Genomic DNA, 26,788 nt, shown 5'->3' on the forward strand with positions numbered 1-26,788 from the left:
AAAAAAAGTCGTGGTGGCCTAGTGGGTAAAGGACCAACCTCTCAAGTATGAGGGCGAGGGTTCGATCCCAGGTCAGGCAAGTACCAATGCAACTTTTCTAAGTTTGTATGTACTTTCTAAGTATATCTTAGACACCATTGGCTGTGTTTCGGATGGCACGTTAAACTGTAGGTCCCGGCTGTCATTGAACATCCTTGGCAGTCGTTACGGGTAGTCAGAAGCCAGTAAGTTCTGACACCAGTCTAACCAAGGGGTATCGGGTTGCCCGGGTAACTGGGTTGAGGAGGTCAGATAGGCAGTCGCTTCTTGTAAAGCACTGGTACTCAGCTGAATCCGGTTAGACTGGAAGCCGACCCCGACATGATTGGGAAAAGGCTCGGAGGATGGATGGATATAGATTTGTAAGTAGCAATTCTTTTGTAGGTATAACCAATTTTCATTGTAATAAAATCCGAAATCAAAATAAATGTAATTGTTGAAATAATTTCCATACATATCATATGTATTGTGTTTTGCTATAGGTATTATTTTGGTAGATATACGTATTATCCAAGCCAAATCAAAGCCTATTAAACAATTTTATTTATATTTTGTTAATTTTTTCCGGGAAATATGATTTCAATTGTTATGAATATAATGTTATTTATCTTATAACCGATATTAAAATGTTATTTTGAGTGTTTGAACCGATACCTACCTCATCATCATCCTCCGAGCCTTTTTCCCAATCATGTTGGGGTCGGCTTCCAGTCTAACCGGATTCAGCTGAGTACCAGTGCTTTACAAGAAGCGACTGCCTATCTGACCTCCTCAACCCAGTTACCCGGGCAACCCGATACCCCTTGGTTAGACTGGTGTCAGACTTACTGGCTTCTGACTACCCGTAACGACTGCCAAGGATGTTTAATGACAGCCGGGACCTACAGTTTAACGTGCCATCCGAAACACAGTCAATGGTGTCTAAGATATACTTAGAAAGTACATACAAACTTAGAAAAGTTGCATTGGTACTTGCCTGACCTGGGATCGAACCCGCGCCCTCATACTTGAGAACCGATACCTACCTAAGTAGGTATTTATAGCCTCGTTGGTCTACTACTCGCAATTCGCGACTTTCGTGCACGGGGTCTCGGTTTCGATTCCCGGGTCGGGCCAAAGTCTGTTGTATTATAATTGGCTATCTAACACTGAAATACTTTTTCCGATCGGATACATCGGTTTCTGAAATCAGCGCGTTCACGCAAACGAAACCTTTAGGTTATAAAATGTTACTGAGTGAAATTTATAGTACAAAGATTCGCGTTCAGAGGGAACTACATGCACTTGGATAAAAAGTAGCCTATGCGTTATTTTGATAAATAAGCTACAGTACTGCTAAGTGTCATTAAAATATTATTTCACACTTATAATTCAGTAGGAACTATAGTCTATATTTCTTTCTTTACAGAACAATGTCGAGGATATGGAACGTCCTGGTGGTGCTGCCACTATGCCTCACACTGGTGGGTCAAGCGCGAACCGCCACTTACACGCCTCGCTCCGAGTACGGGTATCCCGCCGGTCTTATTCCTGATTGTGAGTACATTTTTTTTCTATTTTTAAAACATTAAAAACAAATGAATTGTGTGGTGGAGCTTGTATCTGTCTGTAGCCACGAGCTCTTCTACCTCTAATAATAATGGCGTCCTGGCTGAATCAAAGTCAAAGTCAAAATCAATTAGGTATTGAATATAGGCTAGATTAGCACTTTTCACGTCAAAATTACAAAAACACAGCATCCCCAAACCACCCCTTTGAATCACTTCCTTTTAAGGTGGTCCTGCCTAATTTTGACTACATTGGATGTTCTGAAGCCCAGTGGCGCGGCTACCAAGTGGCTAGCATAGTCTTCGCAGTGCCCTCGGGCCTCACACTATAAGTAATGATTCAATAACATTTGTGTTAGTTTTGTGTGACTCACAAACCGATTTCCTGCTTGCTTTTTTTCCTTGCCTAACTCGAGCATCAAACCCGAGCCCTCGTGCATAGTACCGGGCGACCACTAAACCAATGGTTCGACGACCTCTATGGCGCAGTGGTCACCAAGCCGGACTGCCGAAACTGAGGTCCCGGGTTCGATTCCCGGTTCGGTCAACATTTGTGTGATGAGCATGCTTGTTGATCGTGGTCTGGGTGTTACAATATGTATTTATAAATATGTATATATGTAGCTATATGTAGTTTATCAGTTGTGTTAGCACCCATAACATCCTCCGAGCCTTTTTCCCAAACTATGTTGGGGTCGGCTTCCAGTCTAACCGGATTCAGCTGAGTACCAGTGCTTTACAAGAAGCGACTGCCTATCTGACCTCCTCAACCCAGTTACCCGGGCAACCCGATACCCCTTGGGTAGACTGGTGTCAGACTTACTGGCTTCTGACTACCCGTAACGACTGCCAACGATGTTCAATGATAGCCGGGACCTACAGTTTAACGTGCCATCCGAAACACAGTCATTGGTGTCTAAGATATACTTAGAAAGTACATACAAACTTAGAAAAGTTGCATTGGTACTTGCCTGACCTGGAATCGAACCCGCGCCCTCATACTCGAGAGGTTGGTTCTTTGCCCACTAGGCCACCACGACTTTGTTAGCACCCATAACACAAGTTAATTAATAACTTACCATGGGACTAACCAACCGTGTGTGAAAAGGTGTCCCGACATTATTTAAAAAAAAAAAAAAAAATGGTGCAGTTTTTAGTTTAGACTATTGTGTTAATGCATCAGTCAGAACAAGAAGTAACTGCATACAAACCTATGTAAAGACTGTTATGTGCTAATCCATTATAACAAGTAATGACATAAGTATTGTCAAGTGACGAACAAACATACAGAAGTTGTTTTATATTATACTAGCTGGTGCCCGCGACTTCGTCTGCGCAGGTTTAGTATTTCGAACAATATGTTTACAAATTGTAGCCTATGTGTTATTCTGATGTATAAGCTATATTGTTGTAAAGTTTCATTAAAATCCATTCAGTAGTTTTTGCGTGAAAGAGTAACAAACATCCATACATCCATACATACAAACTTTCGCGTTTATAATATTAGTAGGATTTATGTACATTTGTCTTAGAAATTATGTTAAATGTTTCCTTATTGACTGCCGCTGATAAATACCTATGTATATATTTTATGTAATAAGTATTACCTCGTTGTAAAATAGTAATTTGATTGCCCCTTTGTGTCGGTATAAAAGTTAGTTTATTGCTTTATGATTTTATGGTAAAGATGCTGAACCAATTTAGATGGAATTTAGTGATCAGTAAGATACAGGATGGTTTTTTCAGCAGACAGCTTTTTTGGGTGTTTGATGTCGGTTGCCTGGGATGCAGGTGAATCTTTACAATAGTCATGCTGTACCTTTGATTTTACCAGCCCTCTGAGAGAACTACTTGCCACACATCTGCATAAAAAATAACTTATACCCTTTCTCGATAAATGAACTATCTAACACTGAAGATTCATATCAGATCAGTAGTTCCCGAGATAAGTACGTTTAAGCAAGCAGACTCTTCTGGTCTTAGTACAAAAACTTAACCATGTGTCAAACACTTGTCTAAAAAAAGTGTGCCTGCAAAATGGACCTTATTTCAACGTCATAAGCTGTCATTTTTTAGACAAGTCTTAAAGTGACGTTTAAAAGTTTTTGTGGTAAGACTGTTCATCTTTACAATATTAGTATCGATAAATAGGTAAATAAACTCTCATTCGTCTTAGTATCATAACTTCCATTACATATAAGGTTACAAGGAACTGGTCAGTAATCGGTCACGGCTTGCCGGTCCACTTCTAACTCAATGCCGGTATGTGTATCATAGACATTAGATATTATAGTTAATTACATTAATAAACAGAAGTACAATTAAATATTTTATTAGAGTCATCATCTGATGCCGATTCTCAACTATGTCGGGGTCGGCTTCCAGTTTAAACGGATGTAGCTGAGTACGTGTGTGCCTAATAGAGCGACTGCCTATTAAAATTATACATAATGTTTAATTATTGAATTTTTAATTACTGTTGTTATGGTAATAAATATTTATTTTAAGTAATACGAAGATTTTTTGTATGCTAAAGGCCCTGAAACTACTAAACTGACTTGAAAATCCTTTCACTATCGGGAAGCTACACTCTTTCCAAATAACATCAATACATATAATAAATCTGTAGAAAAGTAATTTTTGTACATTGAAGAAATTGACAAAAAAAATAGCCAGCATGTTAAAGGATAACTAACAGAACCCATTTCCATCATTTTTGTCATTTTTGTCTGTTTGTCTGTTTGTCTGTTTGTCTGTTTATCTGTTTGTTTGTTCGGGATTCACGTAAAATCTACGAATTAAATGCAGACAATGCTTATATACAAAAACTCTACGTAACTTGGGGTATTACTTAGTTTTTGTTTCATCGAAATCGATTCACTCTATCAAAAGATATGATTAATTTTGTGAATTCAAGATGTAAAATATTACGACACGCAATCTATTTGTCAAAACTGTACATTTGAATGTTGTACTTATATTAGTTGATCGGCCTATTATTAATCTTCACACAGAAAATCACACCTTTATGAGTAACTTCGGAAGAAAAAAAAATATGAAAATTTTGTTTAGCCAAGGTTAAAGTAGCTCCATCTGTGGTAAATAAAATACACCATCAATTTGTCAAAGGAGCGAGGTGGTAAATGACAATATAGAGAGATATCTTTATAGAGGATTATTATTTCAACAGATGGAGTTGTGCATTTTCCGTAATTCACCATATTTTAACACGAAGTGTAATTTTTCGATAGACATTTCAATAGTGTTTGTCAGTTTGCCGTGCCACATCAAAATCCAACTATATTATTACCTTGATGAAAGGAAAATTAATAGTTCTCGGCCAAATTTAAAACGGTGCCATTTAAATTATTTTTTGAACATAATGTCAAAAATGATGACTTTAGTGGAACAATTAATTATCGTTTAAAGTTACAGATGGAGTTCATATCAGGATTTTTTCATAAACATAGTTTAGCTTATCTTCCACTAATGTGGTGGCCTTAAAATAAATTACTTTGAGTGAGTAGTATTAAGTAGACCTTTTTTTTCCGACGTCAAAAATCATCAAATGACCCCTCCGGCTGTGGGTTAGCAGCGGTGAAGGAGTGTCAGACTCTTACTGACTAAAAACCGTCGTGTTCCGTCATAGGCCTTTTGTGTACCAGGGCCGCGGTATCTCTTTCGAACAACCCGCAGCCCCGGCAGGCCTTGGCCCTGCTGGGCCCCGCTGGGGTTGTATTAAGTAGACCTTAGTTATTTTTTCTGATTCAAAATATGTAAACTTAATCCTAGAAGAAATGAGGATCTATCTCTCGCAAGCGCTGCTAAGCGTGAGGTAGGTAATGTAGGATTCTGTAGCTTTAAAAACAAGCCCAGATACAAAGTGCAGATAAGAAATGGGAGCTTTCTCGATTTAATACCATACACACGTAAAATGCTTTATGCGTCTGAAAACGTACAAATTACGCGCCGCATACCAAAGACATGTTTACTTTCAACTTCTGATCGCAAATACACTGTTCACGATTACGAACAGTCTCAGTAAGACCCGAGCCAAGTCTAAAAAAACACCTTTTATATAAAACTACGTTTGATGTCATTTAATCATAAAGACAGTATTGTTCTCTGTTGCAAATCCTATCCACCTATATCCTATCCTAATCCAGAATGCATTGCAGGTGTGCATTGCACAAAAACCAATGGTATCCTATTCGAGAAGTCAAAAGACTTGACCTGCTAACGTCAGCTTCTGCGCTAAGCAAGTGTTCTTAGTAGTACCATCAGAATTACATTCATCGTTGAATGAGGTGATTAAATTTTCAGAAACCACAATAACAGTAGGAGCCAAAGCGTATGATCGCTTCATAGAGCTCTGATTGGCCCCAGGTGACCAAGTCAGGTCTGATTTGTCAAAACTCAAACTCAAAGCATATAGACATAGATTATAGCTGTTTCCTGTGAAAATTACTTACGCACCATACGTAATAATTTTCCAAATTGGCTGACTAGATCCAGAGATATTCACAACGTCACAAACTTTACTTCTTTTGTTTAGATAAATGGTCACATCCACAACACAACCTTGATCAATGAATCTATGCGACTGCTAAGTGCTAATCCTAATTATACTGTCACGTGAAAGAATGCACCTACGGGATAAGTAGTATTTTGACTATTCTATATTGCCCACGCAGACGAAGTTGCGGGCAACAGCTAGTAGATACATAATTTTGCACAGATACGGAAAGCAATGCCGTCAGAACGCGAGCAAAGCCGCGCGAAACAGCTATTCAACCATAAGTTTGAAAAAAAAAACACATCAATCTTATATAATTGGAATGCATAGGCCTACTTATAGTTATCGGCACGAATCTTGAGCTCTGACCTTCACCTGCGCAGAAGTAATTTATTGGGTCACTTTTGTGGTATGAAGTGAGGCGCGGGGGCGGGCTAAAGCGGTGATTGGCGCGCAGTGCATCGCGTCATAGCCGTCACTCGGGATTGGTTCTTTGCTTATAAATCACTTCTGCGCAGATGTAGGTCAGAGCTCAAGATTCGTGCCGATAACTATAGATATCTAGAGAATGTTAATATCAGTGAGAGTAGGTAGTATTTTTCTCAAGAACATGACAAACTTGTACTTCTGTCTAGCATGCGTATATGGTGTACCACGGTCGTGATCTTGACGTGTTAATTACTTAATGAGCCTTAAGATATTCTCGTAATCTCCGGCTTGTTTGTGATGATGTATCGTAGAGGTGTAGTTTGATTGATATCTTACTATATAATATTGTATGGGCGAAAGTTTGTATGTATTTAAGAATGGATGTTTGTTCCTTTTTTACGGAAAATCTATTGGATGGATTTTGGTCAAACTTGGCAGTAATATCACAGATTATATAATAGTTACTACGTAACAGATAAATCACTCCATACAAAAAAGTCCATACCTACTGTTATAAGCACCTACAAGTTCCCCAACTACCTACAAATTCCTAGCTGCGTTATAAAATGAACCTTAAAAGCTCGAGCGCTTGATTGTTATTCCAATGCGATAGCGCACAGTTCAGTGACCGCAACCGTGCCGTGGCCGTGCTTAGGGTTGCTTCTTACAATTTATTAATATTTAAGTAGGAAAACAAAGTTACGCTTATTTTAAGATAGCCTTTTTTAAAACTGAGTTTTTAAATAAAAAGTAATATCAAGAATATTTTTCTTTAGTTAACTATTGTATTGCCTACTAAAATGGAGTATGGTTACATATTACTAAATATTACCTAATACGTAAGCATAGATAAGTACTTAATACCTAATTTTTCGAGCACAAGTGCCATACCCCATATGGTACAACTCCGTCGAGTGTTGATACATACCTAAAATTGGTTTCTGCGTAGCGACACGCGTAATGTTCCGAGTCGTTATTAAGTTGGACCAGAACTATACCTACTTACACTCGAGATGTGTTTTGAGCTACAAAACTCACAATACAGTTCATATGACTAAGTAGGTATCTAAAGTAAAATAAGTACCTAATGATCTCTGTCGTTAAAAACATAAAGTAGATAAGTATTAATTTACTTAAAAAAATAGAATTACTAGATAAGTTCATAAATATAAAATGTTTCTAAATCTTACAATAGTCGCATATAAACCAACACAACTCAAAATAATCCATCAGTTTGTTAAGTAGCTTAAAAAACCTAATAAAAACCAACAGCATAACATGCCACGAAATAAAAATAATAATATTGGAACGCGCGCGGCGCGTGTGACTATTGAAAGCCCTGAGCCGCGTGGGGCTACCGGTAACCCAGCGAGCGGTAGGCATTTATCGCGCGCAAGTACGTCGAGTGACAGAGGCCTGGTAATATGGTGTATGTATTAAAATATAATATAAGCTACTTTTTGTGTAAGATATGTGGGAAGGAGTATCCTAGAGACGCTGGTGGAACATGAAAAATTAAACACTTAACTTTTCTTATAAAGTTTAAGTTCTTTTATCTCCTGTTGCGCTATCGTCTTAGGTACCTGTAAAGATTTAATGTAGATGTAAGTTAGTGAAATCAAAGAATTATCGAATCGAAGCCCAAAATAGGATTTACGAAGAGGCATCGCAAAAAATCAAATTTTATTAAAACTGATTTTTAAAATTCAGTAATATTAAAATTAGAAGTTATAATAATAATTTATCGACACGATTATTAATATTATACATAAGTAGTTACTATTCATAATAAGCAGACAATCCGTGTAATAACGCACAGATTTACCGGGCAATTAATCACATTAACCGGTTATTACTAATAACGTCATATTGTAATGTCTATTAGATTAATCGCTACATAACAATAGGGTATTATTATTCATCTTTATTACTTTTAAATGATAATAGTTAATAATAATCACACTTAATATTATTTTATGACGCATATTGTGAGGAGGTTTCTGTCTCTGGGACTAACCACTGGTAACTTGGACCCTGTGTCCGATATCGGTGGCTTCCTATTTTAAATACTTATATTTTTTGTGTTTAATATTTAAAAATGTGTTATAAAATGTATAAATGGAACAATTACACTAGCTTAGGGGTTTTCCCACGGGAATTATACGAACACCCGGATAAAAAATACTTTCTTGATAAATGAGCTAAACTTTATATCGATTCAATAGCTTTATAGACATAAGCGAGTTCAAACAAACAAACCGTCAATCTTTATTATGTACGAACAGTTTTGAATCTTTTTAGTTCCGTTTAATGTAACCGGATAAAACTTTTTACAAAAAAAATAAAACTGACTCCCAAAAACACTGAAAACCAAAAAAAAACTAGGTATTCTTTTTTGTTCGATACCCTATCAAACAAAAAAAGGATTTTGCAAATCGGTCGAGGCGTCTTCGAGTAATCGGTGCATACTTTAAAAAAAAGATCCCGACGAATTGAGAACCTCCTCCTTTTTGGGAAGTTGGTTAAAAAGTAGCCTCAACACCAGAGCACATACCTCCTATTTTTATATCAAGCTTCAACAGTTTTACCGTGAAATTGTGAATTATAAACTCTTTATGTTATAGAGTTATAAGGATTTCACACACCATAAAATAACTATATAACTAAGACAAGCCATATAATTTGTAGTCGTGTAAAAACTACGGAACAATAGTAAGGAAAAACTACAGTATATTCAATGATTTAAAAGGCTAATACTAACTGTTATTACTTGTTGAAGTTTTTCTGCATTTCTTGGCTATCAAAGGTCGAGTTTTTCCCTAGTGATGTTATAGACTAATGTCTAGACTTCATTTCTATGTCTATGTTATAGACTAATAGGTGTGTGTTTTTGTAACTAAGTAATTTCAATTAATATTAGTTAAGTTGTTTATGTCCTTTTGTATGTGAATGTTTCGGAAGGTATATTGGTGGGCCCGGGCTGTTATTCAAACGTCTTTGGCAGCCATTATGGGTTGGAAGAAGCCAAGACGTCTGACAACGTGTTTTACCGAGGGACTACGGGTTGCCCAGGTAACTGGTTTGAGGAGGTTAGATAGGCAATCGCTCCATGTGTCGCACTGGTATTCAGCTTCGTCCTTTTAGACTGGAAGCCAACCCCAATATATGTAGTTAGGAGAAGGCTTGGGAGATGAACTATAAATTACATATCCTATAAGCTTTCACAGTAGTACATTTGTAGTAAAACCATCGTTAAATACGCGCGACACAACGCTTGTACGATTCGAGGTTTGTCGCGCGGAGATACCGAGTGGAAAATCCACCTGGGTCAAAGCCTCTCCTAATTCCTAGGGCCAAATTTCTTATTGATCAATTCTTTCTAATAACTCTTATTTATTCTCCTCAGGTCCCGGAGTGAACAAGAATGCGAGCATCAGTCCTCGCATGATGAGTCAGCTGCAGGTGACGATGCACCGCCTGTCCAGCACTGGGAAAGTGATCAGGAGGACGGTACCAGTGGAAACTGCCCATAAAGTGGTCGCTAAGGATAAGAGTATTGGTGAGAATATATCAATATGTTATACTAACTTATTATTTTTTTATGGGAAGTCTTCAAATAACCCCTCCCGCTGTGGGTTAGCTGCGTGACGGAGTGTCAGAATCTTACTGACTAAAACCCACCATGATCCTTCTTAGGCCTTTTATGTACCAGGGCAGCGATACTTAACTCTTTCGAGTAATCCCGCAGCAATATAGTAGCTTCCTAGGTAAAAAGTAGCCATTATGTACTTCGATTTATAAGCTGACTGACATGACTGGTTAATTTCATGAAAATTCATTTAGTAGTTTTTGCGTGAAAGGGGAACAAATATTCATACATAATTTTCGAATATTAGCTAGATGGAGGTTTTAATGGATTTTGAAATAAAAAAGATTAAAGTAGGCTGAAAAACAGCATTTTCCGAACGTCTTACTTACGTAGGTACTATCGTGGACACTCCCTTCTGTTAATAGGCTATGTATAGCATTTTTTTGCTGTATAGGGAGTGGTGCCAAATACTGCAACCTTTTAAGCTAAGCGTCCACTTGTCGGTATCGTACGCAACGGACGTATCGCACGCAACGGATCGTAGTAGTATTTATATAGAAACTCAAACAAGTGCGTCCACCTGTCCGCATCGTACGCATCGCACATCTTGTTTGAGTTTCTATATAAATAATACTACGATCCGTTGCGTGCGTTGCGTCCGTTGCGTACGATACCGACAAGTGGACGCTTAGCTTAAGTCGGCCTATAGTTGAACGGGATCATAAACTATGGAGATGAAAGGAAGTGCCAATATTTCTATCCTGCCTGTATCACATTGAAAATTTTTAAAAATAGATTCACCTTCAAAATAAACTGTCAGCCAGCCATGGGGCCAACTATCGGCCGACAATTTAGTCTGCAATTTATAAACTAGGTTTTTACTAAGTTATATATGTGTAGAATAATTTAATTCACATCTTGACATCTATTTTATAAAAAAAAAATGATTTTATAATTCTAATAACCATAAATGCTTAATCGTTTAAGTAATTTACTACCTACATTATAATATTATAATAGTTTTTTTTTATCTCTTGATATGATGGCACTTTATAACTATAGGAGTTTATACACTGTGAAGATTATCATAGTTATACCACAGTAGATTTAATTGCAGAAAATTGCTTAAGCAAGATAATTGTTCATGCCTTGCATCCCATGCATTGCCTTTATAATAATATATATCTTTTATTTAATATATATTTTTTAACTGCCTCGTTGGTCTAGCTGTCGCAAGTGCGGCTGCTGAGCACGAAGTCTCGGGTTCGATTCCCGAGTCGGGCCGAAATCGCTTTGTGGGTTTTAGAAGACTTTCACAAAGCAGCCCGGAGCCTGGAAGCTGGTGATTGATTCACCCGTGCATCGGAGAGCACGTAAATGTCGGTCCTGCGCTTGATCTCTCTCCGGTCGTGTCGGATTACCGTCCCATCGGGCTATGAGAGTTAAGGAATAGTGAGTGCACCTGTGTCTGCGCAAATGCTCGTGCACTATAATATGTCCTGCGTAGTTGGCTAATCTCCTTACATGAGAACAGCCGCCGTAGCCGATAATCGGCTAGGAGGACATCATCATCATCATATATCTTTTATTTATCGTCCGACTGTCCTTTTCCAAACTATGTTATGGTCAACTTCTAACTGGATGCAGCTGAGTACAAGTGTTTTACACGGAGCGTCTGCCTATCTAAGGTCCTCAACCAAATTAACTAGGCTTAAGGCTACTCGGTCCTCGGGTAAGAAAAGTTGTCAGACTTTCTAGCTTCTGACTACCGGTAACTACTGTCAAATATAGATATATAAATCACTGCCAACGCAGACAATTTAAAGTGCCTTCATTCTGCAAAAATAGCACCTTACACATGCCTTTAACTGTCTTAAAAATATAGGACAAGCCAACTGTCATAATTTACTAGAATTGTCAGATTATTCTGTTATCTAGAATAGTAGAGAAACAGATATTAAATCCAACCCACATTGAGCAAGCTTGCTGATTAACGCTCAATCCTTCTCCGTGTAAGAGGAGGCCTGAGCCCAGCAGTGGGACGATAAAAAAGGCTCTAACGTAACTTTTTAAATGTTACACATTTCCGCCAGATTTTCACCTACCTACTTAATAAGCTTCTATCGCGTTAAGAAAAACATATCCTCCGAGCCTTTTTCCCAATCATGTTGGGGTCGGCTTCCCGTCTAACCGGATTCAGCTGAGTACCAATGTTTTACAAGAGGCAACTGCCTATCTGACCTCCTCAACACAGTTACCCGGGCAACCCAATACCCAAACTCCTTGGTTAGACTGGTGTCAGACTTACTGGCTTCTGACTACCCGTAACGACTGGATGAACAAGGATGTTCAATGACAGCCGAATGAATGTTCAATATAGGACAAGCCAACTGTAATAATTTACCAGAATGATCACGATAATTTATAACCTAGAATACTAGTCCCAAATATGAAATCTCACACATTTCTTCCAGATTTTCACCTACCTACTTAATAAGCCTCTATCTACAGCGTTAAGGAAAACGATGGCAAAATAATACGCTATTTATCTTTTTGACAAACACTCTACCCTCGGCCGCGGCTAATGCCTGATCTATTAGTCTTCCTAAGACTGACACCGGAGACAGTCCGACTTGATTGCGTGAAAAAAGATAGCCAAAGATAAATAGAAGAGAGGAAATAGTTTTGAAAGTAGGCTGTGGTTAGTCAAGCTTTGTTAAGTGTGAAAGTGGTAAAACATAATACTGCTTGAAATTAAAGTAAAGTAATCTTTATTGTGTTAATTGTGTTGGTTACAGGTGTTAGGTATAATAATATACAGTACAACAATCAGCCCCTTTGGGCATACAATAATTAAGAGTATTGTTATTAGGTAAAGAGGTAGTTAATTATTAGGTAAAATTTACGCTTATTGTGTTAGCATTATTCTAAGTTCAATGGAGGATAAACTAAAAAGACAAACAGACAGACTGACAGACAGACTGACAGACAGACAAAGTTACTTTCCCATTTATAATATTAGTTAGGATTAGGATAAATAATAATCATTTGACAGTTTACAGCATGCATGACCTTCTAATTACCCGACTGCCAAAGAAGGAGGGTAATGTTTTTCGAGTGTATGTAAGTATGTATGTATGTCTGTTCCTTTGTGACCTCCTGTAGCCTAAACGGCTTGATGGATTTTGATGTATGAGGTATCGTTAGATTTGTCTTGATTACGGGAGTGTCATAGGATACATTTTATCCTAAAAGTCCCACGGGATATTTTTTCTAAATTTCCCTTTAAAAAAATATGTATGCGGTATCATTAGATTCATTTCAATCACGGGAGTAATAATTAATATAGGATACGTTTTTTCTCAAAATTCCCACGGGAACATGTTAATTCTGCGTCAACGCAAAGCAACTCATGCGTTAGCAAGCAAAAAGATAGGGCGTGGCCTGGCATGCGGCGCGCGGCGCGGTGCGGAGGGGGATATGCTCGAGTATACAGCCCGAATGCGGGCACACGCATAAGGGCACACGTCGTTGACGGTCTTCAGCAGTAATGACTCACCTAATTCTTTTTCTTCTTCACTACCAACAGTCCAGATTGGCGGTAAATTTATGTTGCGGAGTAACATCACTCGAAATAATTTAAAATGGTACTTACATATACATAGTCTTCTACATCTACAACATTTTCGTTAAATAAAAACAGCTAAAAAGTTATAAATAAAAGAATTATTATTAAAAAAACAAAATACCCGACTGCACACTAAAAAAAGAGTAAAACAAGCCCCACAATAATATTTAATTTATAAATATTGATGGAAAGCATCGCAGGCGGGGACCACCTTGACCGCCACCAACGAAAATTCTGCTAAATGGTGCACAACCGAAATGACTATAAATAAGCCTCTGTTGGTCCCCGCCTGCGATGCTTTCCATCAATATTTATAAATTAAATATTATTGTGGGGCTTGTTTTACTCTTTTTTTAGTGTGCAGTCGGGTATTTTGTTTTTTTAATAATAATTCTTTTTTTATAGGTGCTTTTAAATCTTTATAAAATTGAATTCCAAAACTAGATCTATCATCATTCAACTACAAGAAATATCTTCAAAAAAACTTAGATCGTTTACCTCACGTTTTACTGAACAAAAATTCCGAATAAATTGAATAGTCATGTTTACGTGATCGACGAGTGAACCTACTCATATATTATTCATGACGCGGTGCAAGTTTCCAAATTGTTAGCAGGCTTTACAGGCAGGCTTTTTCAGAGGTTCCTGTTATAACATGATACTTTCCTAACTTGGGATGTATTGGCGGTTTTTCGTGAATGGAGGGATTTTTGCGGGCTTTTTTTAGGTGCCCGCAAAAATGGGGGAATTACGCAATGATTAGACTAACCTTTTATACCTGTATGCTTAGGTAATATGTTTTACTCGAATCTAAAGGAAATTATCCTACTTATACCAGAATGAAGAGAAGCTTTCGTGTAGCACCAGTGTCTGCAATCGGCGCTTCTTCCATCTATCTCTGTTGCAAATTTCTGCCAAAATGGTTAAGCCGTTTTGGAGCAGAAACGTTACTTTCGCATTTATAATATTAGTTGGTAAACTTATGAATACCTCGTACCTAAGTTAACACGAAGCTCAGTAAATATTCTCAAATTCTTTCGAAAGTTATAAGAACACTTTGAAAGTTAGTTTATTAAAATATCACCCGATATAAATCTAGGACCTAAATCATCCAGACAGCTATAGCATCTTTTACAGTCTACCTAAGATGTTATTGGAAAAATCCAGAAACATTTACAGCCAGTTCTTCGCTCGTAAATGTATGAAACACATAAACTTCACATGTGGTCTTATTTATGAGGGAACATATTTTACAATATTTTTGAACCGAAATTGTCGAGTGAAAGCGTTTTGGGAAATTGGGCGAGTTTTATTACGTGTCTTGTGTGATGACAAAAGTTAAGACCTATTTCGTTTATATAGGTATAATACTAGATCTGCTTGTTGGTTTTGGCCATCTTTAGTTAAGGTTAAAGACAAGGGACACGGTATCGAAGCAAAAGTATCGATATCGTACTCATGAGTAAAATTGATAACAAAGTATCGTACTCATTAAAGTATCGATACTTCAAGGGAGTTATGCCCAATTCGTCATTTTAGTGATTTGGCATCCATAAAAAACATGCCCCGGTTTGTCATTCGATAAAATATTTTATTTTGCTTAGTCCCAATTCGTCATCCGTACTTTATTTTGTAAAAAGTACTGTCAACAAGAAAAGCTTTACAATATTGTAATATGTTTTTTTTATTTATGTTGGTTATGTTTTTTTTCCGAATATGACCTCATCCTCCGAGCCTTTTCCCAACTATGTTGGGGTCGGCTTCCAGTCTAACCGGATTCAGCTGAGTACCAGTGCTTTACAAGAAGCGACTGCCTATCTGACCTCCTCAACCCAGTTACCCAGGCAACCCGATACCCCTTGATTAGACTGGTGTCAGACTTACTGGCTTCTGACTACCCGTAACGACTGCCAAGGATGTTCAATGACAGCCGGGACCTACAGTTTAACGTGCCATCCGAAACACAGTCATTTGGTGTCTAAGCTATACTTAGAAAGTACATACAAACTTAGAAAACTTGCATTGGTACTTGCCTGACTTGGAATCGAACCCGCGCCCTCATACTCGAGAGGTTGGTTCTTTGCCCACTAGGCCACCACGACTTTTCCGAATATGACCAGAAGCTATTAATAAAATCGCGATTGCAATGGCGTCACACAACGCACGGTCAAAACCAAAATACCAGGATCGCATAAATCAGATGAGTAATATACCAATCAACGAGTGTCCATGGAACTGCCCACCATGTACTAGGACCGCATAACTTACAGACTTTTTCAACTCTGGGCAACCCGAGATTGGTTGCCAAACTTTCTGGCTTCTGACTACTAGTAACGACTGCCAAAAATGTTCAAATGACAGCCAGGACCAACCAATTTAACGTGACTTCCGTGACACAATGAACTCATCATGACAAGATGGCCAGACACCTCTCAATAGACCGACCGCGCCAAGTAAAGCTTAAGGGTCAATTCCCACTGAAAGAGCAGCGGCCGGCAGCGGCCGGCAGCGGCCGTAATTGCAAGGGATTGAGCGCGAGCGCGGCGGGCCGCGCGGCGCCGCACCGCGCCGCGCTCTTACATTTTCCGTCTCTTACGGCCGCTGCCGGCCGCTGCTCTTTCAGTGGGAATTGACCCTAACACTACGATTGACTCTTGTGGTTGTTACTTAGCCCCAAGCTCGCAGTAAATGTATTAAGAAATACTTCTTCTTTCCAGATTTAAAGAACAAGAAGACGGTGCTATATGCTGTCGGCTTCTGGGACAGTTCATCGTTCCCCTTCTCCCAGGCTATCGGCACCTCGTACTCCAAGCGAGGGTATAACGTGTTCCTGTCTGAGACCATGACCTTCCTCACTTATATTTATCCTAAGTAAGTATAAAAATAGATAAGTGTCGTAAAATGCCTCCAAAACCTTTATTCGCTGTTCAATCTCTAAACCTTTATCATGCACTAATAAATAAAAGGTACTTAGTCTGTTTTTGACCCCAGGTTGATCTGTCTTTTCAACCGACTTCAAAAAAAGGAGGAGGTTCTCAATTCGGCTGTATTTTTTTTTTTTATGTTTGTTACTCGATTTCTCAAAGACGCCTGGACCGATTTCAAAAATTATTTTTTTATTTGAAAGGACATGCTTGTCATTTGCTCGCATCATCATCAGATCAGGATCTGATGGTGGAAACCCCGAGAAATCGATTCGATCGAATTGTTTTTCTTTTTAAATAGTAGTTTAGTAGTTTTATTATTTTTTTTCTATAGAGTATAAATCAGTTCATACCGATGGACACCCGCAACTCCGCATAGGTCCAGTTGAAAACCAGCGTCAGACACTAGCTGTCTGGCATAATGCTGAACTGGACCTATTTGGCGCAACCTTTTGTTTCTTTATTTTGTTTTCTTTTTTCTATGTGTATGTATCAAAGGCTCGTGTCAATAAATATTTTTTCTTTCTTTCTTTCAAAATTGTAGGCGAGCATGGGGTAAAAACTTTATATTTATGTGTATATCTGATGAGACTACAATACTATGGAGGTTTAGGGCAGATCTGATGATGGAGACGACAGAGGATCGAGGGAACTCCTAAACGGCACAACTGCTATTAACTACCTCGTGTTTGGGCTTATTTTATTAGTGTTGACAAGATCTTTACACCGAAATGAGTAATGACTTCCACTGCAAGGTCCGAGATGCAGGTGCAGTACAGTTTAGGGAACTCCTTAATGGTTGATAGCAGCTACATAATGTTTGGGTTTATTTTGTTCGTGGTGACAAGATCTTTAAGCTGAGATGGGTTATGACTGCCACAGCAAGGTCAGTGATGCAGGTACAGTACAGTTTAGGGAACTCCTTAATGGTCGATAGCAGCTACATAGTGTTTGGGCGTATTTTATTCGTATTGATGTGCACTTTAAGCTGAGATGGGTAATATTGCAGATTCGATAGTGAAGACAAAAAACAGTTTAAGGATATTCTAAATGGAAATGTTTACCGACGTTTAAGTATTGGAAGGAAGATTTCTTAACCTCGTTATTTCTGCCAACGCGCTGCCGTCGTGTGGTCGATTAAGTAACTTGTTGGCATCCAAATCTGACAAAACTATACCTTCTATACTTCTGACACGACTTAGCGCAAAATATCTCGTATTTGGGCTTATATTCTTTGTATTAATAAGAACTTTTGGCAAGTACCTACTTCGTACATCTGCATAAGAAGAAGCCTATTTTTCCTGATAATCAAATCATTCTAGTAGTTGCAGAGATTACCGCGCTCACGCAAACAAACAAACCGTGCAGCTTTATAATATTAATTCACATTAGTTCGTTCTCCGCAACTTGGCAATTAATCAAATACATCTAGAAAATTTTTATTTATGCTGATGTAAATGTGTAAAAACATGTTTCTTTCGGTTGTAAAGTCTAAGTAGGTCTAGATAAAACTACGAAAAAAGATGTCTCAAAATTTCCAGTTTTCTCACAATCCCAAGTTCAAGTCACTCGAACTCATTAACCTTCGCTCCATAACGCACTGTCACATCATTAATTGATGCAGGACCATTGCCAACACGGACCCATTACAGTACATAAACAACAATAGTGCAGATTGAAATACGATTGAATTATTAGTTGAGGATCAATGGCACGATGACAGACTTGTCATAGGTGGAAAAGGCTCTTGGGTATAATATACACCGTGACTTTTTAGTCGTCTTACAAAGGTGGTCCACTCAATCTGTCCGACATAAAATACCACTAGACACGATTATTAATTTTATAGCCCTACTTAATTAAGATAATAGGTGAAAAAAAATGTTTACGTATCAAACGGTAGAAAGTAGGTACCTTCCCAACGCGCCGCGCTCCATTGGTACAAGATTCGGGCAGCGCTCACAATAGGGTGTTCTTATAATCTACGTCATGCATCATAATAATGAATTCATTTTTATTTTTAAATTATTCAAATCTCATAATTTTTTTTTTTATATGAACGTTTACTAGTCATTGGATACATGAAGTGGGCTGCCGTTGTAAGACGACTAAAAAGTCACGGTGTATGTCTTGCTTGATAAAGTTGTTGTAAGAAAATGGAGTCTGATCTATGCTTATAGGCATTTAAAGCAATGGTTGAACGAATTAATCTTAGGAACAACTAGTCCGGTTTGAAAATATGTATATTTTGTTGATAGATAGGCCATTTATTGAGGAAGGCTGATTTTTAATTTATTGAACTTTTTCCACCCGTACGCGGGCCAAATCGCGGGACCATAAACCGACGCTCTATTATCAGTCAGCCATACGTACCATAGGTAATGCACATAGAAAAACCATTTTAAACTCAACACAAAAAGATTATGAATACATTCATATTTGATATCATCTATCTGGCAAATAAGTTCACTAATTAATTCCACTAGCTCAAACACCATGAATAATCAAATATGTTGCATCCTAATTCGATAATTTCTACACACATAGAACCCATCACGCACTAATCTCCCATACAAATCTCCAACTTCCTTATCTCCATTGAACCATACATTTTGCAGAACTATATCACGGAATAAGGAAAGAGCGGAGATGCCATAATACAGGTAGGTCAGGCGCCTTCTTGTAGGTCACATTCGTACGGTGGGCTTGACCAAAACGATCACTTACTAGTGAACTAATGAGAACTTCGGGTTTTTTGTGACATCTGTCAACGATTTTCGGTATTACAAAAATTTACTGGTACAAAGAAGGCGTATAAGGGCGGAAGCAGTAACGTTCCTCGTCCCCCGCTCACCCGCATTTTGGCGCGCTACTTTATAGGAGATTTTCCGTTCTGGCACCTCCGCTAGTCATTTTGTTCTCCATGTCCATATCCATGAGATTTACGACCCAAAGGTCCCCGGTTCGAGTCCTGAGCTATAAATCGAGCCCAACTTGCGAAAGGCTAAGATATTGAAGATCATATCGAAATGTCCTTTCTAGTAGATTATGTATTCTATAATCGTGATGGACGAAAAAATGGGTCACAATTTATTCAATTCATTTTTAGTATGTGTAGATTGCATTTAATCGATATATTTTTAACAAAACAGTTAATTTTTGGCAGCCATTTCAGCAATATATATTACATCTCTATCTACCTACATAGTCTTTTCCTAACTGTGTATATTGGGGTCGGCTTTAGGCCTAACCATTTATTCATATTTATATTATTTATTTGCATTCCACAATGTACGGAGTAGGTATTACAAGTTGGCTTAGAGCTAGGTACAGTTGTGAACCCTGTAGGGCACAGCAAAATAAAATAATTTTATTACGACATAGATGGTCACCCCCATCCGCGGACCGACCGCCCCATGCTTTGCGTAACCTTATGATCGATATACCCATGTGGCTGCTACTTAGCTTCGAGACTGCTTTTCAGCATAGACAAATATAACAACCCAGAGTACTTGCCCAAGAATTTAATCTAAGACACGTAACGATCACGTAAATTTGGAAGATAGGTTTAGTAGAATTGATTAGTATCAATTCTACTAAACCTATCTTCCAAATTCACTCCACACCAAAGTCTATCTTCCCCATAACACTCCTATTAGCTTTCCCGAAAATCCCGTAAAAATGCCATGCCATTCGTCAAAGCTGTAGATATAAATATCAATAGTAAGATATATGGGTCCCATTAGATTATGGTGAAGGTCGTTAGCGAGTCGACTGTCGGGAACATTTTTATTGAATTTCAACCTTATATTGATGTTGTTTTCTGACGTTGTAGGAAATATTTCAAATGGTTTTCGTGAATAAATGGAGTAGGAATATTTGTTAGGTAAAATGTAGGTAAATATTTTTGTAGAAAATATCTGTACCTATCTAATGAGCCGATTACGGTTTTTTTTATAAAATTATTAAGCCGCTTTTTTCAATAGGTTTGTATTTTTATGAATACCTCTAGAAAGCGGATGAAACCACGAAAGAAAAATCTATTTTTTTTTTGTTAAGTAAATCTTAATAAAAAATAGATCAAATTAAAATCAAGACTGGAAAAATAACAAATACTATCTGCCATCTATGGCTTGTGTTGATAAAAAGTAAACTATGTATGAGTAAACCTGTATGTATGTAAGCACATAGTAGCTGTATGGTAAAGCTTCATCAAAATCCAATCAGTTTTATTTCACTTATAAAATAACAAAATAACTAATTTTCGTCTCTATAGTGTGATTTTCGGTTATACGTTAAACTGTAAGTCCCGGCTGTCATTGACCATCCTTGGCAGTCGTTACGGGTAGTCAGAAGCCAGTAAGTCTGACACCAGTCTAACCAAAGAGGTATTGGGTTGCCCGGGTAACTGGGTTGAGGAGGTCAGATAGGCAGTCGCTTCTTGTAAAGCACTGGTACTCAGCTGAATCCGGTTACACTGGAAGCCGACCCCAACATGATTGGGAAAAGGCTCGGAGGATGATGATGAGTGTGATTTTCGGTTTATCAATTTTTAGCTTTAATTAATATCTATCAGACCAATAATTTTGGTATATTCTCGCTAAAATTGCTCAGTCTGTTCATGGTAAAGCCACATCCCATGGAGTACCCGCCATTGTGTCGGAACAAACAGGTATCAGCTCATTGAGGCTTTCAACGATCACTAGTGAGGGGCAGTGCGGATATTGCGGATACTCGATATCCGATATTTTATTGGCGGATAAAATTTAAATTCTTGCAATATAATAGGGATTCAAAGCCATTAATAGAGATAAGTAAATGTAATGCGTCGTCTTTTTGTTCATATTCAAATATATAAAAAAAAACCGTTTTTAGAACAAACCAAGATAACTAATATAATACTTAAGTATTTTATTAAACACAAACAATAAATTTATATTTAACTTGGTAAATATGAGGAGCTGGCAGCGTTTCTATCTTTACAGTAATCAAACTATAACCTATTTTGTAAGAGCTCTATGAATACCTACGATTAAGTGCATTCTAATGCTATGCCACGTTTACGGATAAAATAAAACTCATCGATAATCCGCCGCTTGGACATCCCTATTACATCTTAAGCTTATGATCTGTTAGCTCAGATGGGGGATTATTGCCAGTTATTACGTATTAAACTGACGAATTGAGCACAACACTGATCTAACCGAAAGGGGGTAGGCAGGTGCTAATAATCTACACTTCTATTATAGACTTCTATACAAAATAATTATTGTAAAGCTGAAGAGGTTTGTTTGTTTGGTTACTTGAACGAGGAAATCTAATCTCAGAATCAACTGAAAGTTGTCTCAGAAAAACCGACCATGCGTGTAACTGGTTGGTAATAAAGAGTACTTTTTTATATACAGCATTCATTGAGGAAGATTATAGGCAATTTTTTATCTATGTCTGCTAAATATTTCCCACTGGACAGGGCTAAAACCGCTGGAAGAAGCTAGTATTTATAAACCTATAAAGATTACTGTAGGTACTGTCAAAAGATTGATTAATGACCAGCTTCTGAGCACTTTTGTTGGTAGTTAATTTATTTATTTTTAAGGGATAAAACTATCAATTAAGGTGCTCAGGAACGGGCTATAGATGAAGATTTAACCGTATTTTAGGCTATTATACGTATTTCACTGAAGTAACATATTTTATTTTGCTCAATAACTCTTTTTCCTTACTTTCAGGTCAGTCCGCCTTGTAAGATTCATCGGCTTAAAAATGGGCGAGTTCCTAGTGCGACTGAACGAGCTAGGCCTAGAACCTGAAAATCTCGAACTAGTTGGAACTAGTCTAGGCGCCCACGAAGTCGCCTACGCTGCTAAATACTTCTACCAAGTCACTGGGAAGAAACCCTCAAGATTAACAGGATTAGACCCAGCAGGACCTTGCTTTAGAAGCTTAGGCCCAGAAGACAAATTTGCAAAAACCGATGCTGAGAAAGTCGATGTCCTACACACAAATATTGATGGTTTTGGCATAGCAGAAACTTTAGGACATATAGATATTTACGCTAATGGTGGAGAATTTCAACCTAGTGACATTCCTTACATACCTTGTCTGGTTGTTTGCAGTCATATAAGAGCTATGTTATACTGGTGGCAGGCTTTAGAACATCCGAAGAAATTTATAGCTGTCAAATGTGATAGCGTTCAAGAGGCAAGATTTGCTCAATGTTTTAACAATACTCCTGTTAATTATTTAGGTTTGGAGGCTCGTTTTGACCGGCCTGGTATTTATTATATGGCTACGAGTAATGAGTTTCCGTATTATCAAGGAAAAGAGGGGTTGAAGGAAGAAAATGAGATTTATACTTCCGTTGTTAGAAGGATTAATGATGATGACGGTTTTGTGGTATAGTGTAGGTATTACGGAAGACTTTTTACGGAAGTTTTAGTGTAAAAACTGGTGGTTTGCTTCGTGAAGTGATTAATAAATTGAGGCCGACTTTGGTTTCCAGTTTTGACTGTGATTTCAGTGAGTGTTTTGTGCAATTATTTTAGAATAAAATAGGACGTGATTGTGGCTTTATATACGTGTAATTAAAACAATAATTAAGGTTAATGTAAAAGGGTATATTCAAATCGCATGTTGTTTTTGCTTAGGCATTAAGTTGTAAATAATTTAGTTTAGTCAAGTATAGATTACTTGACTAAACAAGTACAAGTACAAGTTACAAGAGGTACCTAAGGTTTGTTAATATGTAACATATCTATGTCGTATTAACTAATAAGAACTACTAGAAGTATTAAAAATATGTACCTACATAGCTATATTAAAAAATGCTAAAGGTTATATTAGATGACTACATTAAGCAGCTGAAGTCGTGGGTAGTTAAGTGGTACCGAATGTTTTGTGCAGTTGACAGCTGTCATTTTTGAAGAACTATAGCATATGACAGAACTGAAAGAGCCTAATAAACTGCGAGTAGTTTGACTTAAAGCAGATATTTGAATACTTAATATTATTTTTAGCTTTTCCTAAATAAACAATTTTCGAAGAGCATGGGAATATTCTGTGATTTTAGTGTCTAGTTTGTTTAATAAAACATATTTATTAAGAAACTGTTTCTGCATTTTCATTTAATTCCCTATACAATAACAAAAAATAACCGCATTGTCAAAGTCAGTCTGTCGAAGTATTTCGCAAACGACGCCGCGAGAACAGGCTAAATACGAAATAAAAATCTGTAAATGGAACATCATATTTCCCCAATATTATAATGGCGTCCACGGCCGTTTTCGGCCACGGCGGCTGTTCTCACTTAAGGAGATCAGCCAGCTGCGCAGGACATATTATAGTGCACGAGCATTTGCGCAGACACAGGTGCACTCCCTATTCCTTCACTCTCATAACCCGATCGGACGGCAATCCGACACGACCGGAAAGAGATCGGGCGCAGGACCGACATTTACGTGCTCTCCGATGCACGGGTGAATCAATCACCAACTTCCAAACTAGGGGCTGCTTTGTGAAAGTTTAAGAAAACCCACAAAGCGATTTCGGCCCGACCCGGGAATCGAACCCGAGACCTCGAGCACAGCAGCCGCGCTTGCGACGACTAGACCAACGGGGTTAACTCCCCAATATTAACTCACAGATAAACCTCGTAAAACAAAAATCCAGATTTATTATTTAAAAGTTCATAAAAATAATAATACCTTTCACGAAACATCAATATATCACTCATTGGGCACAGATAAAAAATATTTATAATCTGTGAAAAAAAAAATGAATGACACAATAAAATAATTTATGGTCTCACGTTGTCTGTGACATGGCACATGAATAATTTGCGAACTCAAATGGCGGGTATTTCGCGAAAAAACCGGACAATATCAACAGTGACCTGTATGTAGGTACATTTGTGTTACATGTCTACGTTATACCAATTCATTTTGGATTCTTTTTTGGGGTTCCACAGTAAATTAGGTTTTTTTTTTGTTAATTTCATAATATGAAACAGACAAGTTTATATTATAAACTTGTTTATATAGTTTATATTATAAACTTGTCTGTGTAGGTAATGTGTGTAACTGTGTACATAAACTATTAAATAAATAAATACATATCATTAAGGTGCAATTTGAAAATTAGCTGCCGACTGCAACTGCCGACTTCACTTGCAGCGATGGCATAAAATCAGTCGATATCTGGGGGCGACTGCACGTGCTGCTGCCGCTTCGATCTAAAACGGTTTCATGGTTTCAAAACCTTCAGAGATTTTTAAACACAAAGGCAATCAGATGATGTTAGTGTGTTTAGGTTAAAAAAAACAGTGAAAAGGGTGACGACTTAACTCACCTATGCTATTGGTAAAAGATTTACTTGTACCTACAATTTATCGCCTTACTGACTTCAATAGCAGGAAAACCCTACTGGTACCTATTATAAATTCGCGAGTTTCTACACGTAGGGATATTTGATCCTCTATTACGCTAAAACTATGTAATTGATTTTGACGAAACTGGCTGAGTGATATAGCTTATACAATATGTAACGTACTAGTGGCCCGCCATATGAAAAGTCCACCAGTTTGTTACAAAAATGTGATAAATGAAGAACCACTCGACCGATTTTGTGCAAACTTCCCATAAACTATCTACTAAATAGTCCGAACAAAGCTTAAACATTTGGTTTAGGTAGGTGAGCCCGTTCTTGAGTTATAAGATTACAGCGAAAAGTGGCATTAATTTTTATATAGATTGTAGGTACACCATAATATCATATAGGTTATTTTTCATCGTAGAGATTTAGTCCTTTCAGGAAGCGGACAAAAACGCTTGCAGTACCTAGTTAGCAATATTCCCATACAGAACCCAACACCAAAAAAAAAAATATTTTAAATCATCCAATTTGGTAGGTAATCCGGCGAGCAAGTGTCGCTCCCCCGACATCGCCCGTATAGATTAAACCAGCAAGCCGTAATGAATTCCAAATGTTTTCATTTTGACTCGTCCTGTTTTCACTACGAAGCTCTTTTGGGAATCACCGGAGCCTTTTCGACGGGATTTTCAAGTTTATTTTTGGGAAAATGATAAGGTTTTGTTAGTTAGAATTTTTCGGTATTGACTTTATGGTGGATAGTCTCAGAAAATGTGCCTGGGCGTTTAAATCAAGGTAGAATGCTAATTCTATCCGCACTTAGGTATCAAATTCTTTTAGGGAGAACAACGATAAAAAGCTGTGCGTCTGTTTCCATTAAAAGATAAGTACTCTTAGAGCATCATTGAACATCTTTGACAACTGTTACGTCAGTCAGAAGCCAGGGGCCCGATTCTCCTAAGTTAATAATGTCAAAATCGAATAGAAATCGAATCGCAATATGATCGCAATAGCAGTTTTAACCATATCGGGCATTCTGCTACTAATAAAAGACCAATCGTATTCGATTGACATTTGATTGGTGTGCGATTGGTCTGCTATTTTGGTAATTTTGGTCTATACGGTAGTTTGCTGTACAATCATTTTGCAATCGTAAATCATTTGCAGACAAAATGATTCATTATTGAATGACAGAAACGGATAAAAACGTTTATTTCAAAGAAAAAATAGCGGAATGCCACATACGCTTCAATCGTAATCGAGTCGGGATCGGATCTCAGTCGAATCGAGTCGAACGTGAATCGTATGTCGCTTAAGTAAAATTAGGAGAATCGGGCCCCAGTAAGTCTGACAACCAATCTTACCTAGGGTTGTAGGTTTCCCGAGTGCCTGGGTGGAGGAGGTCAAATAGAGCAGTCGCTCCTTGTAAAGCACTGGTACTCAGCTACATCCGGTTAGACTGGAAGCCTACCTCAACGTAGAAGGGAAAAAGGCTCGAAAGATGGACGATGGATTTTGGATCGCAGCTGCACTATTTACATATTTACATGAAACTATTTTGGATCGAAAAGGCAGCAGCACGTGCAGTACTCTGGAGTGGAGGAGGTCAGATAGGCAGTCTTTTCTTGTAAAACAGTGGTACTGCGTACTGTATCCGGATAGACTGGAAGCCGATCCCAACACAGTTGGAAGAAGGCTAGGCTAGAGAAAGGATGACTTTTATAAAGTAGGGCTAAACCTTAACTACAG

The 26,788-nt window shown here is 37.8% G+C and overlaps 1 protein-coding gene across 2 annotated transcripts in view; it reads left to right on the plus strand.

Moving 5' to 3' along the window:
• Positions 1-23,778, plus strand: part of LOC124641614 (phospholipase A1-like) — a 35,946-nt gene extending 12,168 nt beyond the window's left edge. For both annotated transcript variants that reach the window (XM_047179765.1, XM_047179766.1), the window contains exons 2-5: positions 1,448-1,575; positions 9,938-10,090; positions 16,466-16,619; positions 22,402-23,778. In XM_047179765.1, coding sequence (XP_047035721.1) covers positions 1,448-1,575; positions 9,938-10,090; positions 16,466-16,619; positions 22,402-23,074 — 1,108 coding nt within the window. In that variant the 3' untranslated portion in view covers positions 23,075-23,778. The remainder of the gene's footprint in view (positions 1-1,447; positions 1,576-9,937; positions 10,091-16,465; positions 16,620-22,401) is intronic.
• The last annotated feature ends 3,010 nt before the right edge of the window (positions 23,779-26,788 follow it).

Source organism: Helicoverpa zea, chromosome 22, assembly GCF_022581195.2.
Source record: "Helicoverpa zea isolate HzStark_Cry1AcR chromosome 22, ilHelZeax1.1, whole genome shotgun sequence".
Classification (NCBI taxonomy): Eukaryota; Metazoa; Arthropoda; class Insecta; order Lepidoptera; family Noctuidae; genus Helicoverpa; species Helicoverpa zea.